General features: G+C 35.0%; 3 protein-coding genes and 1 non-coding gene across 6 annotated transcripts; 2 read left to right on the plus strand and 2 right to left on the minus strand.

The window, feature by feature from the left end:
- Positions 1-233: 233 nt before the first annotated feature.
- Positions 234-7,971, plus strand: LOC142517947 (RAF-like serine/threonine-protein kinase 20). 2 transcript variants are annotated; one of them, XM_075620477.1, is made up of 9 exons: positions 234-455; positions 1,252-4,244; positions 4,339-4,410; positions 4,624-4,776; positions 5,012-5,175; positions 5,383-5,530; positions 5,751-5,873; positions 6,093-6,180; positions 7,341-7,971. In XM_075620477.1, exons 2-9 carry the CDS (start codon positions 1,323-1,325, stop codon positions 7,505-7,507), a joined length of 3,837 nt encoding a protein of 1,278 aa, XP_075476592.1. In that variant the 5' UTR covers positions 234-455; positions 1,252-1,322; the 3' UTR covers positions 7,508-7,971. The 2 variants fall into 2 exon arrangements, with proteins under 2 accessions (XP_075476592.1, XP_075476593.1); XM_075620478.1 differs by having other exon boundaries at positions 1,671-4,244.
- Positions 7,972-8,880: 909 nt separating this feature from the next.
- On the minus strand, positions 8,881-11,939 carry LOC142519122 (uncharacterized). 2 transcript variants are annotated; one of them, XM_075622053.1, is made up of 8 exons: positions 11,509-11,939; positions 11,063-11,122; positions 10,590-10,838; positions 10,249-10,325; positions 10,029-10,105; positions 9,724-9,856; positions 9,428-9,630; positions 8,881-9,281 (listed from the first exon to the last, which is right to left on the minus strand). In XM_075622053.1, the coding sequence occupies exons 1-7, from the start codon at positions 11,912-11,914 to the stop codon at positions 9,475-9,477; spliced, it is 1,158 nt and encodes a 385-aa protein (XP_075478168.1). In that variant the 5' UTR covers positions 11,915-11,939; the 3' UTR covers positions 8,881-9,281; positions 9,428-9,474. The 2 variants fall into 2 exon arrangements, with proteins under 2 accessions (XP_075478168.1, XP_075478167.1); XM_075622052.1 differs by having other exon boundaries at positions 8,881-9,630.
- A 102-nt stretch (positions 11,940-12,041) lies between these two features.
- TRNAR-CCG (transfer RNA arginine (anticodon CCG)) lies at positions 12,042-12,114 on the minus strand. Its single transcript has one exon. It is a non-coding gene; the product is annotated as a tRNA-Arg (tRNA).
- Positions 12,115-13,577: 1,463 nt separating this feature from the next.
- Positions 13,578-16,062, plus strand: LOC142518430 (glutathione S-transferase T3-like). Its single transcript, XM_075621216.1, has 2 exons — positions 13,578-13,589; positions 15,505-16,062. The coding sequence occupies exons 1-2, from the start codon at positions 13,578-13,580 to the stop codon at positions 16,060-16,062; spliced, it is 570 nt and encodes a 189-aa protein (XP_075477331.1).
- The last annotated feature ends 3,725 nt before the right edge of the window (positions 16,063-19,787 follow it).

A 19,787-nucleotide genomic window follows, 5' to 3' on the forward strand; every position in this document is an offset into this window, starting at 1 on the left:
GAGACGATCTCACGGATCGTATTTCGTGAGACATATCTCTTATTTGAGTTATTTATGAAAAAATATTACTTTTTATACTAAAAATATTAATTTTTATTGTAAATATCGATATGATTGACATGTCTCACGTGTACAGATTTGTGACAACGTTTCAGAACATACTATCTTATATATATATATATATATATATATATGTATATATATTTATATATATATAAACTTATAAATACGGCAAGACTCTCTCTCTGCGACTGCGCTTGAAGAAAGGAAACCAGCACCCCCTGGTGACTCGAGCACTATTTTAGCTGCCTCTGAAAGCACAAAGATCGTCTCCAGATTTGGGGAATTTCAGCCTTAATTGTGATCGTGGAATCAGTAGTGCATGTGGCGCGGTTGGTTACAAGCAAGATAAGCTTCGTTTCAATCAATTGTGCAGGAGGTAGTTTGATTTTTAGGTAATCACTTACAGACCTAAGTTTTAATTATCTTTGGATTGTCTGGTGATTGAAAACAGATTTTAGGTTGATTAGGAAAAAATCAGAGCTAATGATTTGAAGAACAAGTTTTGAAGTTAAGTTGACCAAATATCTTAATTTGATTTTAAAGCTCTAGCATTAAAATACTGATAAATTGTGTTTGGCGCCGAAAAACTTACAACTTTGGAATGAGCAAGAATCAAGTTTAATTCGTAGCTTCAGACTTGAAATTATATTTCTACTGAATTATTTGAAGCGTGTGAATATTTACTGAGTAAAGGAATTTTGGTTTGTAGATATTTTTTCGGGATTTCTAAACTTACAAATACTTAAGGAGTTAAGGTGACCATTTCCATTTTAATATTAGCTTTCAAAGGCTTCATAATCATGAATTTGGATATGTATGTGGTTGATTTGTGTTTTATTTTGTGCTATATGTATATTTATTGTTTACGACTTATGTTCAGTACTGGTGTTCAATTCTGCATCTGCGGCGTCTGAGAATTACTTGTTGGTTCCCTAGTAATCAATATGCTGCATGTATCAAGGTGCACGCGGGCCTTTGTTTCTTAATTGTCAATGTTACACTGACATATGTTTTCTCATGTCAATGAGAATTCAGGAATAATTAAGCTTTCATTGGGTAATCCTTGCATGGTTTGTAGCATTTTAGGGATTCTTGGGACACCTGCGGTGTGTATTTAGTTATTTCATCAAAGTGTTTACATTGTTCAAAGGTTAATGCAAAACATTCCTTTTTCTCTGTGTGTTTCAGGAACTCTATTGTTGTCAATGGTGTTTCCTGTATCTTGACATGAGCCAGAATGTTCTTGAACTTTTACATTTATGTATAGTGTAAACATCAGTGAACTTGTTCTCAAGTTTGTTCTTTTCTTTGCGGTGAGGATCGTGGTGCTTCTCCGTGGCTTTTGTAAGCTACACACAAGACTGTGGCATCAAAAGCTTTTCCAGTTGAATCTGCATTTGGATAAGGAGAAATTCTGCATCTTTAACATGGAACCGTCAAAAATTAATGATTTGGGGCAATTCAATTCCTCACAACTCGGAATTGATTACGTTGGTCCTGGGTCACAAGTTTATATGGTGGATACATCTGCTCATGCAAATGCAAATTTGAAGCTTTCAGATATTTATTTTTTAGAATCTAAACATGTTCATAATTACTCTATACAGACCGGTGAGGAGTTTGCTCTTGAATTTATGCGTGACCGGGTCAATCATAGAAGGCCATTTATTCCAAATGTCTGTGAGGATCCTAGTCACACACCTCGTTACTTGGATCTAAAAAGCATTTTAGGAATAAGTTGTACTGGCTCTGAAAGTGGTTCAGATATTTCCATGATTTCCGCCGGAGGAAAAGGTTCAAGAGTATTAGAGCGTAAGAATTCATCTTTACATGCAGAAGAGGTTAATGACAGGTATTTGCTATCTATGCAATCTGTGCCACCCGTATTAGAGTATAATGGTAACTATAAACTTATGAATTCTTCATCTGGAGAGTCTGGTACCTCATCAACAAAGCTTAAGATTCTCTGCAGTTTTGCTGGTAGAATCCTACCTCGACCTAGTGATGGAAAGCTCAGATATGTTGGGGGTGAAACACGCATCATCCGGATAAGGAAGGACATTACATGGCAAGAATTGTGGCTGAAAACGACCGAAATTTATGGTGAAACACACACTATAAAATACCAGCTTCCTGGGGAGGATCTTGATGCATTAGTCTCTGTATCGAGCGATGAGGATCTGTTAAACATGATGGAGGAGTGCACTATATTAGAAGATGGAAAAGGATCACAAAAGCTTCGGATGTTTCTGCTCTCTTTTGAGGATTTGGATGATACTCATCTCACTCTAGCAAACTCTGATGGTGATTCTGAGACGAAATATTTAGTTGCCATTAATGGAATGGATGATAGAATGAAAAAAGGCTCAAAACTATGTGGCTTAGCAGGCTTTTCTGGGAGTAATTTAAATGACTCGGAAGCACTGAACATTGAGAGAGAGACAGGTAGGACTGGGACTGAATTTTTAGCGGTTACCAACTTAAATTCAGCTGGCATCCTTGTCCCATCAGTGGCAACTGAATCTTCGAAATTTATTCTACCAATTTCCTCTAAAGTTGATTTGCACTTCTTCCATGGTCAGACTTCACAACATGATGAAGTCAAGCAATATTCTCCACCATTTGGCTACGATTTGCATCCTCCTTATAATATGCCTCCTCAGACTCAGAATGGGGATCCACAATCTTTTTGTGGAACAATTTATCAACAACAACCACTTGAGAGGAAATCTGTCAGAAGCTCAAGAGCGCAGGACACAAAATTGCAAGAAAAGGAAGGAAAACTAGAAGCTAATGGTTCAACTCGTAGCGATAATGCTTCAACTCGTACCGATAGTGCAAGTAATCAAGTATCGGTTAATGACCAATTTGTTTCTTCACAGGCACAAAGTGGTAGCTCAAAATCTGGTTTTCTTTTTGAAGAGACATCTCCGGTGGCCTCTAAACTGCATGGTGAATTTTCTTCAAAGATATTATGGAGTGAGGGGAACCCCATGGAATCTATGCAGGTCTCAAAAACTTCTGATGTTGTTGTTCCACCTGGACTTCCCGAATCCTATGAGAATGGATGTCACACCTCTGATATTTCCCCTGTCCCAGAATCAATAAATTCCGTCTCTGATCCTACCAACTTGAGCTACTTTGAGTCCTCTTGTCCTCCTCAACGGGGCTTTTATTCTGAACGTGTTCCTCGAGAGCAGGCAGAGTTGCTCAGCAGAATATCGAAATCAGGTGATTCATACAGTTCTCAGTTTCTTGTTAACCAGTCACAAAATGACACTGCCCAGCAGGATTTAATAACGCAAACTGAAGAAAAATTTCAAACTGGGAATGTAGATATTTTTGTGAAGACATCAATTTCTAATGAAAAGCCTTTCCCTGTGGAACGTGAAACACTCGATCATGAACTTACCTGGAACCAAAAGCTGAATCAAGAAGATCCTATTGATATTAAAGGTCCCGTGCTTGAAAATCAAGTTCTTATTTCAGAGGCAGAAGGTGGTCCAAAGCTCCTTACTGTGAGGCATGAGGATTCAATACAACCTTCTCAAGATCCCACAACTGATTGGGTCAATGGAGCAGTCGGCAGTCATTCCGTTGCATCTGATGCCAATGGGGATCCTCAACCTTCTACATGGACCGTAGCTCATGAAAAACTCAATGTTGGTGCTCCCACAACCGAACAGGGAGACATAATAAATTATATCAATGACCCATTCCCTGGTGATCTACTTTCTGAAATTTTTTCAAAAGCTGTTCTTTCTGATGTTTCATCTGATATCGGTCCTCTTCAGAAAGATTGTGCTGTTGTGAGCATGAATATAGAAAACCATGACCCTAAACGTTGGTCCTTCTTCCAGAGACTGGCAGGGGATCAATTTGGGAGAAGGGATGTTTCTCTTATTGATCAGGACCATGTTCTTTCCTCTGCCCTTACGAAAGTTGAAGAGGAAGCCCCGTTAAATTATAACTTCCTACCTCTAGCAAGAGTTCGTCCTAGTCACATGGAAGTGCAGCAGAAATATGGTGAAGATGATCAGAAAGGTGTGCCTCGTGGAGATGAAGTAGTCTCAGTAGCACCTAGTTCTAACTATGACGTATCAAAAGAGAATAACAGTGAAGGATTGCAATACGATGATTTGATGGACAATAATACAAAAATTGAAGATTCGGATTACAAGGTATTGTCTTTTTGTTGAATTATAGAAAATAGGGGTCGTTACTGGGTACCACTGCTTTTCTAAGGAATGTTTCTCAATATTAACAATGTTCTAGGATGGAACGGGAAATATCAGCTTACCTCATTTTGATCCCTTGCTAGTGGATTTTGATATACACTCATTACAGGTTTGTGCCAATATCTGTATTCTAATGTGGAATGCCTTGCTTTTTTGCAGTTTCACGAAATTATTTGACTCAATGAATCTGTCAACCAGTTGCTATTTGGCAACTGTTTGAATGATTTGGAATCAGGAACCTGGTGAAAACTTGCAACTTAGTGACTAAATCAATGGGAATTATCAATTGTAGTTTCTTAACCTTTTAGCTGTTGATTTTCAGATTATCAAAAATATCGATCTTGAGGAATTGAGGGAACTTGGTTCGGGCACATTTGGGACTGTATATCATGGAAAATGGAGAGGCTCAGATGTAGCAATCAAGCGAATAAAAAAGAGTTGCTTTACTGGTCGACAGTCGGAACAAGAGAGATTGGTAATCTTCCTTAATGAGTATGCACAGATTAATTTTTTTCAAATATTTGCTTTGGACTGTTGCATGTTATAAGTCTAACAGTTAATTCTTCAAAATTTTAACCAATGCTTATTCTTAGAAGTTGTAAGCAAATTGAAAGGATCCATGTTGCTTTTGCAGCACTGCTTTTTTCGTGTTATTATCATATGCCTATAGTCTTTGCAGAAATGGCTATTAACATTTTCCCCACTTTCAGACCTTTGACTTCTGGAAGGAAGCTGGAATACTCTCAAAGCTTCACCACCCAAATGTGGTTGCATTTTATGGTGTTGAACAAGATGGACCAGGGGGAACTTTGGCTACTGTGACAGAATACATGGTTGATGGATCTTTAAGACAGGTCTTGCTTCGAAAAGACAGGTACTGCTGACATATCTTATCGTTAAACTTTGTTTGCCAACCATCTGTTAACAAACACCTAACATACTCTCCATTGGCTTAGACTAATATGGTGGATTGTGAATGAAAATGAATCATTATGAATCGATTTATTAATTTTGAAGTATTTTCTCATTTCATTTTTTAAAGTTATTTTATGTTATATGTCCATGCTTGATGCACTTGCAGGCATCTTGATCGTCGAAAGCGGCTCATTATTGCAATGGATGCGGCATTTGGAATGGAGTATTTGCATTCAAAGAATATAGTGCACTTTGATCTCAAATGTGACAATTTGCTTGTTAACTTGAAAGATCTCTCAAGACCTATATGCAAGGTTGTCCGATGGACGGTTTTTTGTTCGAATAGATGACTAGTGATACGATCTTATTTTTTCAGCCGGATGTCTAGGGAATAATGAATTGCCATATTTGTATATCTGCTCGAAATTTAGGTTTTTGAAGTCATCTTAAAGGGGTTTTATTTATTTATTATGTCATTGCAACCCAAATAATGAGGTATGTGATTAACTTCAGAAGTTGCTATGCATTTGTCAGGTAGGCGATTTTGGTCTATCAAAAATAAAGCGGAACACCTTGGTTTCTGGTGGAGTTAGAGGAACTCTTCCGTGGATGGCTCCAGAGCTGTTAAATGGTGGTAGCGTTAAAGTTTCTGAGAAGGTCAGAACCAACCATATACAATCTTATCTTAAGAAAATTTAAATGATTGAAATTAGAAAGTCGATGTGATAAATATTCGAAGTAGATTATTTTAGTTACTTTACATGGACGAAGAAATTTCTTGTTTTGTTGAAATTTGTATAATAAGAATTATTTAATTTTCCTGCTACTTTATTATTATATATCAAAATTCACTGGATTTTATTATTCATTTAACAGGTCGATGCCTTTTCATTTGGTATTGTCCTGTGGGAGATACTCACTGGAGAGGAGCCTTATGCGAACATGCATTATGGGGCTATTATAGGTTTGTGATTTCAACCCTCACCATGCATTGTAATATCAGCTGGTTGAATCGAGTCCACATGGATATTGGGTTTTGGATATGTCTTGTGACATTGTTAGCTCCTCCTTAGATTAACTGGTTTTTAATGCATGCATGAATCTTTGCATGAAATCTGAAAACTAGAATCTCTTGTCAGAAGACATACTGAATGTGGATTCGTGATAAATAACTCATTTCCCTGAAGTTGAACGCGATCCACTGACTTGATGAAGTCTTATAATTGCTGAATAGTGGGCCAACAATTACCTTCTTGCCAACTAATTAGGTTAGGGTTGGCCATCACTTGATATGTAAATGATTTGAGGCGAAAAATATTTGATTTTGTTATTATTGAATTCAAGCCGAGTAAAATTCAATCCTAAATTATTTTGTTGATTAGTTCACTAATCATTCGCGCGCTTTCAATAATTTATATGAATATATATTAACTAAATACATGTCAAGCAGTAGTTAAAATAACTAGCAAACATGTTCGAATATCTCTATTTGATTTTCGGATCGAACTCAAGCTTGAACAGTGCATATTTGAGCTTTAAATTTGTCTTAATATTTGGCTCGATTCAGTTCGTTTAACACTTCTAGCCATCACTTTGCCAACTTTATGTGATTTTGTTTTTGTGATTGCACTTTTATGCATTCTATGATTTCTCTAAAATCCTTGTAGGACCGGATTAGGGGCAAAGTTTTATCAATTCTAATCGATTAGGGGTTCCCTCTCAAGGGTAGGTTCTTACGCGTTACTCACATGTCCGCCACTGGAAACACCTGGCAGGTCGAGAGACAGGCGGGGCGGCGACAAAAAATATAAATCACAAATTTTGTGTAAAAAAATTCATTTTTAAATCTTTAATATATCAGATACATAATTAATGTAATATGTCACAAGGGATAACATTTCAATCAAATATACATACAAATAAGTCAAAAAAATAAGAAATTTAAATAAAATACTAGATATTTGTACAAATTTTGGCACTTCGAAGCCTAGTCTAGCCCTTGACTAGGTCTGCACTTGAATCCATTTTCTGAATGCCTGATTCCTTGTGACATTCTAAATCCTGAATACTCCATGTTAGCATTTTAATGTGAATTCTCTAACTTGATTCGCTGCTATCCTGCAGGAGGCATTGTGAATAACACACTAAGGCCAACCATTCCAAGCTACTGCGATCCAGAATGGAGAAGATTAATGGAACAGTGTTGGGCCCCAAATCCTGCTGCACGACCATCTTTCTCAGAAATTGCTAGTCGGTTGCGTGTAATGTCTTCCGTGGCTCAGACTCGCTAAGGCAAGTTCATAGGCATTAGCTCAAATTGTCAAATGCCTCTATAATTATAAAAACACTAGATTGGTTCATTCCATTGTATACGCTGTAGACGACACTCCATAAAATGGCCTACACCATCACTGTAAGCAAATAACCTGAAAAATAGGTACTCTGTATATATGAAGTTTTTGGAGATATCCGAGTTTTACTTGCCATGATTGGAATGAATAGTGGTTAGTGAACTGAGATTATTCAGTAGTTAACTTGCCATGCTGATGCAAGCATTCTGTCTCCTTTCCATCCAAGCTGAGATGGAAAGAAGACACTGTAGATGACACGCCATAAAATGGCCTACACCATCACTGTAAGCAAATAACCTGGAAAATAGCTACACTCTGTATATATGAAGTTTTTGGAGATATCCCAGTACTTGGGAAGTTTTACTTGCCTTGATTGGAATGGATTGAGGTTAGCGAACTGAGATTATTCAGTAGTTTACCTACCATGCTGATGCAAGCATTCTTGTCTCCTTTCCATCCAAGCTGAAGGCAACCCTTCTCGCTTCCCACAATATAACCCATGCATCACCCGTAACCAAATACAATCATTTTAGCTTTGGATTGTCTTCTTCAATTGTCGATGGAACATCTGATTCAGAAGAAACATCATTAGTTATGGAAAATTCCTCTTCTTGGAATCGGCTAAAAATGTCATTTCTCTCTTTTGGTGATTTAACATCTTAATTCCATGTTTACAAGTAGTTTCGGAAGTGTTTGCAAATATGCAATGGCGTGCACAATTATAAAACTCTATATTGGACGAGTTAATACGCTACCATTCGATGTTCATTGGATAAACTTTTGAGCTAAAACAATTAGCCAGCAAACCACACTAGTCGGTTAAATTATACCGAGTAAGTTTTATGTAACAAGCTCGTTCAAAAAATTGTTGGTAGGAAGAATCTAACAATTTAATTTAGACGTTTATTTATTTTTCTAACTCGAACATTTTTTGGAGACAAGTTTATATTTTATTTGATTGCGAGGATCGAGGACATCTTAGCATGAGTTAAATTTTACATTTAAATAATTTTTACATTTTGGCTTGTATAATATTATTTTACATTTTAAATAATTTTAAAATTGTAGTTTATACTATCTATTTTATTTATTCTATATTATAAAGAATTAAAGATTGTGACCCTAATACAACCGATATGTTTCTAACATTTGAAATGCTCATATTATCCTTATTTCAAATAAAGTTATGCATATAAAAGTTGACATATAATCCAACAAAGTATAAAATGGTTTAATACGATAGCATCTTTTTCTTTTTCTTTTACTTTTTTTTTTTGAAAAAAGCATGTATTATCTAAACAATAATTATGCACTACCACAAAATACAAATATTTTTAATGTAGATGATTGTGATTTTACATTTTAAAAAATCGACTTAATTCAAAACAAAGCAATACAATGCCAATTAACCTTGTGTTAAATTGTTTGCCACCAACTCCATTTTTTCTTAATCGAACACGTATTCACTTCCAACAAAAAGCCGCACGTCTATACAATATATATAAAGCTATTCAACAGGACTCAGAGATCCCAGAAGGGATTACCATCTCAAACAAATGCCACGTCTAGACAAGTCGTCCCAGTTTTGTTTGAAGCTTTCATTTGCCAGCCGAAATCAACGCTTTGCTTTCAATTGAGATTAATGATCAATATATCTCCCATTAACTCAAGCACCAGTGACAGCATTGCATTCCCAGCTTCAATTAATCTTTTGCTGTAAAAAAATTATCTGGTATAAAACCCATTCTATATTGAAGGGTAAATGAAATCAATTTTAAGAGCGTCCACTGATTTTGCTTTGTGTGGTAGGTACAAGATATTTCTGCGACATTATCAGGGGCCTGATTGAGCCCTGAGTACCTGCATCATCTGGACTAAAATCTTTACAAATGCTAGAAAATGGCAGTTCATTTCTTGGAAGGCATCGCCTCTTCAATTCTTCTTATAACTACACTCAGACTGGCTCCATTCTCCAGAGCTTTGATCGCCGCCCTATGTGCATGTTTTTGCCATTTCAGAAGATTGTAAGATTGCAGCACAGACCAACGAGCTTGATTCGACATCTGTCGTGCAAAATGTCTAACATGTAAGTTCCATGCTGCTATACATTGTCTATAAACTATTTTGAATTCAGGGAGCATAAAACAAAGGAAGACCTGCACAACGGAAAGTGGGGGTTCAAGAAGAACGCTGATGCTCCTGAATAGATTTTCATCATTTTCACCACCCTCAGCCTCTCCGTACACAAGAGCTTCTGCTGCAATTCCGGCAAACAGAACCATGCAATATCTGATCATGTTCACAATGCAGCAAACAACAACCGAAGATTAACTTTTATCACTCTGAAATGGTAAGATCTACTAATATCATACATAACCAAATATAATTGCAAATAAGTACCAAGAAAATTCGACAGTTATTTACAAATGCACAAATAAGACTACATTTGAACACCACCAACCTGTCAAAGGCGGTACCGCTGACACGGCCCTCAGCAAGCTCATTTTGAAGTTTCTCATCCCAAAACTGAGTTCCTGCCTATAACTTTAACGATTAATATAGATTACACAGAAAATAAAATCATAATTGTACAAGTATGATGCTATAAGAAATAATCTATTGGCTATTTATCAGATTGAAACTGGGAAGCGGAAAGATGACTGAAAAACATGCTCATTTACCTGACCCTGAATGCCCATCTGCATAGCAACAATTGGGTCTAAAATCACACCACGAATTGGACAACCCATCAGGTATGCTGAAAATTGACAGACAATAATCATATCGTCAAAATAATGCCACAATTCCATGTAAATACTTCAATATTATGGATCATTAGGCTAGTAACAAAAACATTTAAACATCTCATGCAAAATAACTTCAATTTCAGTATAAATGCATCGCATGCCGGCCATGAATAAAAAGTTTACCCAACAAAAGAGCTACTCAAAGATCATCAAAAACATAAAACAAAATATAGTATCGCAATACTATACGCGATATAAATGCAAAAAAGGCTAACCCACAAGAAGGTGACCGGCTTCATGAACTAAGATGCGCCGCTTATACGGAGGCCAATAGCTTGAGATCTGAGCTAAGCAAGAACCACCCAGAAAAATAGCATCTAGCAAGGTCAATCCCAATACTGCTGCAAGGTTTGGTCTGATATCTATTCCTTGATTTAGCAGAATAGATGTTCCGGACAGTAGAGCAATCAAAAGAAAGCTAGAAATTCCTGAAACTCCCCACTTTTTAGGAGAAAGTTTTAACACTGAAAATACAAAAGCAAAGCAAGTAAAATGGGTCAAGACTCGGAATGAAGAACACTGTTACCCAAAAGCAGTATCAAATCTTCATTACTTCGATTCATATTTCACAGTAATCAGAACTGGCTCATTGATCAGATAGCGTTACATTTATCTGATACAGAGTTCAAAATATTAACACAGTATTATCAGTTCGATAAAGGAAACAGTTTGGTGATGAATCTATTACCTTCTAAACCAGTAGAAGATTTCAATATGGTCGGCGTAACATCTCTTGGGCACTCTAAAACTGCACATAAAATAATGAACGTTTGTTCAAGCAATGGGATATAAATGATTACGACAAGGGTTTATATTTATTTCAGATTATTTTACCGCTTAGCCTTATCCCCCTCTGGGGGGATTTAAGTGATAGGTTCACGATGATTACGCCAGAACAAAAGAATTCAGATTTTACAAAAATCATTTCATGTTTTGATAAAAATGTCCCTCAAAACATAGTATGTATAAATAGTCCCACACACGCAAACAGTATCAAAAACAGCCATAGGCATCACGCAAAACGGAAAAGCAATCTAAGCTGGAAGCATCGGCAGACCGAAACCCGATAACATCTAAAGCGAATTATGCTAACCAGGAAATCCAATTCAAGAAACGGGAATATAAAAACTTTACCAATATTACGATATTTTCCGAAATTGGGCAAGAATCCCCGGTCCTTGAGAAAAGCATAGGCAGTGCCAACAAGCTTCATGTCATCAGCATTCAAGCACGTGTCCAGAACCTCCCAATCCCTTTCCATTTCCCGAAAATCCAACTGCCTAGCACTTCTGGGGGGAATCGAAGCATCGTCAAGTTCAACAGGTACATCTCTGAGGAAACGGAGGGCACGAGCAAGGTCTTTTTTCTTGACAGCTTCCTCGTACTCGTGCCACTCCGCCACAGCTCTGGCTCTGATGGTGTTGCTCACACGTGTTTGATAGGGGAAAAATGATCGGCGGGGGGAAGAATTGGGTCTCAAAAAAGGAAATTGAGTCGTGGAGTGCAGAGGAGCAGCAACAGCACACATGGATCTCCCCATTGGAATGACGGACCGGTCGGAAAGACAAGAGAAGATATTGACAGGAAAGTTGTTGGGCTTTAAAAACCTTTGGGCTGTATACAAGCCCATATCAGCGTTAGTACAAAGAACCAAAGGATAAAAAAAACGATCGCGATGGGACTCGAACCCACAATCTCCCGCTCCGGAGGCGAGCGCCTTATCCATTAGGCCACGCGATCTTGTTAAACAATAATCTCCACGTTTCTATATATATTTTATTTAATACAAACCCCTGTGTTGCAAGCCATTACTCCAAATCGGTAGATGAAAATACTCATTTATTTATAAATAAAAGTCCCTTATAAAGATTATAGATAAAATATGGTGATGGTTTAACAATTACAACTTAAATCATCTATTCATATGGTTTATTCCAAAAATATTAAAAATAGTGAGAAAATAAGAAGTTCACAATATTGATATTTAATCGATCTAATGAAAAACTTAGTGTGTGTGCAAAAATAACTTAAAGATGAATCTTTTGAGAGATGCTGTGTAATTTGAATGCTTGATGGAGATTGAAAAACCATTAGTAGTAGCGAGAGAAAGTCTTCAGTCTTGATGCATTCCTTATTTATTTGTGTCAGTCCCAAATGTTAATAAATATATATAGTACTCGCAGATGTACTGGGTAGCCGATAATTATGCAGATCTTGTCACATGTCCTTATCGTGTTGCCGAATATAGTAATGGTCAATTCAAATTTCTTGGACACTAACTGAAAGTTTTAACCAATAGATCTCCTATCTTTTTTCCTTGATAAAAACTTTATTATAAATTCGTAGATAGCTTGTTTGTATTCATAGAATGTTGACATAATGGTCTTCGATTTGATTTGTTTTGCTCGAACAATTTGGTTCAACTAATGCAGTGCCTACAGACTAGAGTTGAAAGGTCAGCATGTTGATAATATAATTCTTTTTAATATTAACTTGCTTCATTTTTGTGCATAGAGCGAAGATTTGAGGACAAATCTTTTTGAAGAATGAGAGTATGATATGAATTTGATCGAACATGATGTGCTAAATCTTGAGAGTAGATACAGACATGTGTGTTGTATCGATTGTACAAGCTTGATGATAATTAATTAAAGATGAAGTAATCAAACTCATTCGAACGATTGAAGGAGTTCAATGGAGTATTTCATTAAGACATATTGAGCAACAAAACATTTGAGCGCGAAATGACCTCGGAAGGCAGCCAAGACGTGCACCAGCGCACCAGGGCCGAGGGCAGCGCGCCCAAGCAGGGCATAATACCCTCCCCAGCTAGTAAACAATTTATTTTTTGCATCTTAATTATTAATTATCTTGGAAGAATAGTATAAGAGTAAATTTGACTATCTTATTATAACATTTTTCTACCCATTGTTAATTATCCTTATTCCTTACTTGAATGGAATTTTCTCACTCGAGTTCGTAAATCTTCTAGATGTGCTATAATATTTATCATGCAGTATTAATATATATACACATATATTGAGTAATGTAGTATTAATATTGATCAAGCCATATGGCTAAAAATATGTATGCGACACGACTTGACCTACAAACCCGTATCTTTAGATCATTTATTCAAAGTAACACAAACATACATAATTACGCACACGCACACGCACACGCACACGCACACGTATATGTTAATGGTGGAAGCTGTTAGTAATATATGTGCAAACAGAAGCTGATGTTTGGTTTTAGCAATAAATGTTTCCATCGATAATTAATTCTTCTGTCCGTTCTCTATCACTAGGGTTTACTTTCCTAGATAATAATAATCTTTATGAATTGTGATTCTAAACTTTGTAGTATTATTACATTAGTTTTTGTCACGGGGATAGAAGTTGGCCAAAATTCCCAGAGCTACAACTGTAACATGAGAAGTCCTTTTATTATTTGTGTTTTATAGTGAATGCCTATATCTTCATCATCGTTGCCATTCGAAATCCACTGTAAATATAATAAATAACACTGCAACTCAAGATATTGTCTGTATCGATGAAGGCGATTTTATACTTATGTTATACTTCATTGAACAAGAAATGGGAATAATGAATTTTATATTGAAATATCATTATATTTCGTTAGACGCGCATAATTTAAGGAAGTGGTTGCTCTAAGACAAGATCATGATCATATTGTATATGCTGGGGGCTGGAGTCCATAGAGTATACTACACAAACCTGCACTTTTGTCCCGATTAGACTAGGGTAGTCATGGCTCTCCCATGACCAAATTTAATTCTAAAATTTCTATACTTGAACAGTATTTTTATTTGTTTGTTTTTTTCAACTTGAGCCAGAGGATAGCTAACAATAAAAGTTTTGTCAGCGCTGATTGATGTTATGGAATCATATTGAATATTTGTTGGTACAAAATATTGAATAAAAGAAACTCTGGATCTTCGCTATTTGATGACGTTTTTGATGTTGAGTGGCTTTTTATTTGGCCTATAATTCTTCTAGATTGGTTTACACACACACGAAGACAAATTTTCTGAGACTGTCTTATGAGTCAATTCTTGAGACCGTCTCAAAAAAGATATACTCACACACACATATATATGTATATATATGACAGTGCACGTGTTGTGTGCTCTAAAATTTAAAAAGTATTATGGTTATTGTTGAGAAGTGTGTCTCAATGTTGGCTTAACTACTAGACATAACAAGATAAATGTGAGACTTGTTGGTTGGGTGATCATGACAACCGGAAGCAAGGGTAAAGTTCATTTGCGGTACGTGCGGGTGGGAATAAATTGTTATGCAGTTAGCTTGAGTCAACAAGTAACTGGATGGACCGGAGCACATATATAAAGGGAGAGTCTAGAAACATAATATACAAGAGAATAAAAACTACTCAAGAACCCAAAAAGAGGGAGAAAAACACAGAGAAAAACACGTATCAAGAAGGAAGGAAGATAGAAAGAAGAGTAAATTAATGTTAGAATCAGAGGGAATAAGCTCTGAGTGTATTTTATATTCTTCCCTTGTAAATTTGTTGTGAATAAAGAGTTGGCAAAATTCTCCCGTGGATGTAGATCATTTACCATTGAACATGGTAAATCTTATATATTGTTACTTTATACTTTGATTCATTGTTTTCTTCTTAATCTTGCATGATGTTGATATGGTTCTGGATTTGGTTCAAGATATTTCAAGACTATTGTTGGAAATTTCTGAAGCGATCCAATTTCATCAAACATGGTCGGTTCAAGTCGTAGATGTTCTCTTGGCGCATCTAAGACCAAGAGTTTATCATAAAAAAAAAGTCATGAAAGTTCTAAGCATGCAAATAAAAATCCTTACATAACAACCAAATGTCCTGGATGTGTACATCAAGATGAACGTTTGGTGCTTGCTGATTTGCTGACACACGGGCCCCACGTGTTTTGATTTATTTTAATTATATTTTATATTTTATGAACGCCCCTCTGTCCGGTTATTTTTTAAAAAAAATTGGACATTTAGCGACGGTTTTTAAAAAACCGTCGTTTTTGCGACGGATTTTCACAAACCGTCGCTAAACGTTGTTTCCTTATTTAATGTTATTTAATGTATTGGTTTAAAGTAGCCGTTGGAATATAACCGTGAATCCCCAATCGAACTTCCAAATTTGGATAAGGCGGATTCTGGCGCTGCTGGTAGGAGAAAGCGGTCAACATGGAGTAAAGTTGAAGACGAGGTTTTAGCGAGATCATTTGTCACTATCAGCGATGATCCAATTGTCGGCAACGATCAGAAGGCGGATGCTTTTTGGGGACGTGTTGCAAGCTACTGCAATGAAAATCGTACTCCAGGTACACCCAGTAAAATTGCAAGTGTCATGCAATCGCACTGGCACAATACCATACAAAAAAAGGTATATCGCTTCAATGCAAATTACAATAGTGTATATAGTGCGTATCGTAGCGGCCACAGTGATGAGGATATATTGCGGTTTGCGTATGAAAAATATCGTGAGGAAAATAACGGCATTGCATTTAATCTCGAGCATGTGTGGAGAATCGTAAAAGACCGTCAATGTTTACTCCATAGTCCGTCGATCACCTTGTTAGCACAAAGAAGGCGAGGACCTCGGAGTCAGGGGCAAGCAACACCTCATCTAACCAAGATGCAAGTCTACATGTAGATTTAAATGAAGAAGAAAATCGTCCAATGGGTCATAAGGCAGCAAAGAGAAAGGGAAAATGAAATCTGATATTGAAGGTATGACAATAAATTTGGACAATATGTTTGCAAAATTTACTGAGTATACAAGCGCAAAAAAGGTTGAAGTTGAAATGAAACAAAAACAACTCGAAGTTGAGGAGATGAAAGCGAAAGCTGCCTTAGCCAAAGTTCAACTAAAGGAATACGCAATCCTTTCGAAAGACACTTCACAAATGACAGAGGAGCAACTTATCATCCACGAACATCTATGTGAACAGATTAGGGGGAGATGGAATATGTAATTTTTATTTATTGTAATTTTCGATTATTGTACTTTTCAATTATTGTAATTTTCGATTATTGTACTTTTCAATTATTCGATTAATTTTAAATAAATGACGTTCGTAATACAAGATAAAATTATTTTACTCAATAAATATATTTAAAATTAATAATATTATTTATTTTAAATAATAATCATTTAAATTGTGTAAATAAATTGAAATTATATATATTTAATGTAAAATAAGAATAGTGATAAATGATGGAACAGCGGGACCTATAAATAATGAGTATTAATGTTAAAATGAATGTGAAAGAATGAAGATGTTAATGTAATGTGTATGTGGTATGTGGACCCCATATTTTTTAATCACCCATTAATACGGGTGCTCTTGTAACTATACTAACCAAATAAATCATATCATTCGTAATAAACTCGCTCGAAAAACTATTGATAAGAAAAATTAAAATTTTATTTATTGAACAGCACAATCGTTCAGTATAAATACTTTGCCACTTGCTGGCGTGCGGTGTGTGAAGCGGAGGGATGACCTAAGACTCGCGTCATCATATTGGCAAGATGTTGGATGACAATGAATGTCGCATTCAAAATTTATGACAAGTCTTTTTGGCAGTCACTTCCACATTTAATGTCCCTTGTCCCTCGAGAAAAAAAGTTTTCTCCACGTCACTGGTATAGGAAATGTTATCGTGTTTTAACTTATAAATTATAGTAGTTCATTCAAATAAAATGTTCAGATGGACAAATATAATTTATTATTCAATACACGTGTCATGTACTGAGTAAACGAAGATATTATTTATATGAAAAGTATGTAATAAACTAAGAAAAAATATATGTTAGAATAATAAAATTTGCGTGTTAATTTGAAACCATCACCATATGTATTAAATGCTATTTCAGGAATAAAAATATTTAAAACAAAATTGCTTGTCACATGTTAATAATTTAAAAGAGACAAGTGGAAGCCATTAACTCGTTGCCCCTAAAAAAACGTAATTAGCAGGAAAATATAAATAAAAATACTATAAGTACGACCGGTAATTATTTAAAATTAACACTTTTAATATACAAAACTGACGTACGAAGAATTAAAATTATCAACTGTTTTGTAAGTCTCGAAATGATACTTTATTGGTCGATAACTTGTAAATCATACGATGTCGAGTTTGGTCTGAGATATTAAATTATAAAACTAAAGGTAACAAATCCTCCGTAACTAAAAAAAAAACATACTTTATTATAATCTAATATCTGTCAAAATTACATCCTCTTCCTTTTTCGAGTAGATATTTTAATATGAAACGACCAAGTTGAAGCCAAAGTAAATCATATATTGTATCAGGAGCCGTGACGGAGTCATAAATATGTTTCTGTCTGGGCTGAAATTTTAAACTCTAGAGTTTTTAATATTTTAAATTGATCTACCCGAGTTAATATCATATTATTCCAAAATTATACAAAATTTACATATATAATTTTTTTAAAAAAAAATTGGGCCACTCGGACTAAAACCCGAGAAAACAAGCATGTGTCTCCACCCCTGATCAGAAGTTCGGTAAGTCCATCTTTATCATCTTAGATAGATAGAAATAGAGGAATCGAATGTTGGTATATCTAACTAAGCTTCGACGAATTATAATATGAACAACTTAATTATTCGTTTTGTGTTCCTTGAAATGAGTTTGAACAAGGTGATATGCTGACGTAAATTAAATATCTTAAAATATTGATATGATCATATTTTGATTTTTTTTTTTAAAAAAAAACCACCTTTAGCCTAAATTTAATACCTACTCAAACATTTTGAAATAAAAAAGCACAGATGAAGAGAAAAAGAATATAATAAGTTTTTTATGAGACGGATTAAGTTTGTTCTTATTTATAGTAATAAATAATATTTTTTACATAAAAATGAATATTTTTTATGAGTTGTCCAAATAAGATATTTGTCTTACAAAATTGATTCATGACATCGTTTCACAAAAATTATCGTGAAACCTAATTAATTAGCCAAGTGCTCCATACCTCACCATGCTGTGTTCCTTTATTTGCCTCATTCACCTTTTGGTGTGAAAATAGAAAAAGCTTCTCCTTTTGTTATATTCAATTAATAAATAGAAATTTAGACTTTATCCTACTTTACAATTTGTCAAAGCCAAATTTTCAATGAAGTTGACCAGAAACTTGTATGCCCCAATTAATGAGTGATTATGTGCATTAACTCCCCCATGACTCATTAAGCCTAATACTTTACATTAAAATTTGGGGAAAAAATTGAATGCCAACCCATGTTACCTTGATTGCATGTTCAATGAAGCCAACTTTAACGAGTCGAGATCAACGAAATTATTGTACTCAAAGTTTGATCGATTGAAGCGTGATTCGTTTATTCTTCGTATATTTTGCATTTATTAAAAAAAAATGATTATTCGATTTATCCTTATTTCTTACAAGTGTGCTTGTAATAACCATAAAAAAAATGTCAAATACAATTACTAAAAAAATACATATCCGATACATGACCGATGACCATCATGGTGCGAAATATAATAATCTTGGTGAAATATATGCTTGTGTCCAAGAGCTGCAAATTATTACTTATTTTTAATAAATTTAATACACATCCATTTTTTTTTTATTTTTTTGGGGGTTTTTTCATTTAAAATCCTTGTGGACCGTGGAGCTCTCATTTTTTTATTGAAATTTTGAAATCGTGGGTATTTAAATTATGATTTGTATTTATTTTGTTGATTTGTTTTGTGACAACAATCAATTATTTATTGTTTTTTTATATTTTTATGATTCTTATTCTGTTTGTATTATATGCAGATTCATATTTGAGCCATGAGATTAGGCCGATGGAATTAATTTTCTAGTTTATATATGTAATTTTTATAATTTAATAAATTTATATAGTGTATTGGATATTGATGATAATTATGTCTATTTAATTAACATTTTTATATTTAATAAAAAAAATTATGTAAGATTTTCTTCTAAAAGATAATCTAAGACCTCCGATTTTCTGGACGCAACCCTAGGACACCCCATAACTCGAGCATACGAGGGAGCTGATCTGGAAACATCCAGAGACCTGCATAATCGACTTTCCCATTTCACTCACAATTTATATTTAAAAAAAAAAAATCCAAATAGCATAATGACTTTTTTTTTCATAAACCATGGGGTGAGGAGGGCTCGAACTTCAGCCACTAACAACGTGAAAGTGGGTGAGATCACTTAGGCCAAATCCCGATCTCAGCATAATGACTTTCAAGTAGCCTTTAACTTGTAAACAACAAATTTGTATAACATTTGTATAGTTATATAGTGAGATCGTATAACGTATTTTTATTTGTGAGATAAGATAATTATGTCTATATTTTTAATAACAAGTA

The sequence above is a fragment of the Primulina tabacum genome, chromosome 11, assembly GCF_025594145.1.
Source record: "Primulina tabacum isolate GXHZ01 chromosome 11, ASM2559414v2, whole genome shotgun sequence".
NCBI lineage: Eukaryota > Viridiplantae > Streptophyta > Magnoliopsida > Lamiales > Gesneriaceae > Primulina > Primulina tabacum.

Excerpts from the sequence above, each read along its gene's own strand:
- LOC142517947 (XM_075620477.1), top strand. The coding sequence starts at position 1,323 with ATGTATAGTGTAAACATCAGTGAACTTGTTCTCAAGTTTGTTCTTTTC. Across the intron at positions 4,245-4,338 it reads TTGAAGATTCGGATTACAAG|GATGGAACGGGAAATATCAG; the intron begins GTATTGTCTTTT and ends ACAATGTTCTAG. Across the intron at positions 5,531-5,750 it reads TCTCAAGACCTATATGCAAG|GTAGGCGATTTTGGTCTATC; the intron begins GTTGTCCGATGG and ends TGCATTTGTCAG.
- LOC142519122 (XM_075622053.1), bottom strand. The coding sequence starts at position 11,914 with ATGGGGAGATCCATGTGTGCTGTTGCTGCTCCTCTGCACTCCACGACT. Across the intron at positions 11,123-11,508 it reads CGGAAAATATCGTAATATTG|TTTTAGAGTGCCCAAGAGAT; the intron begins GTAAAGTTTTTA and ends TTTTATGTGCAG. Across the intron at positions 9,631-9,723 it reads CCCCACTTTCCGTTGTGCAG|ATGTCGAATCAAGCTCGTTG; the intron begins GTCTTCCTTTGT and ends TTTGCACGACAG.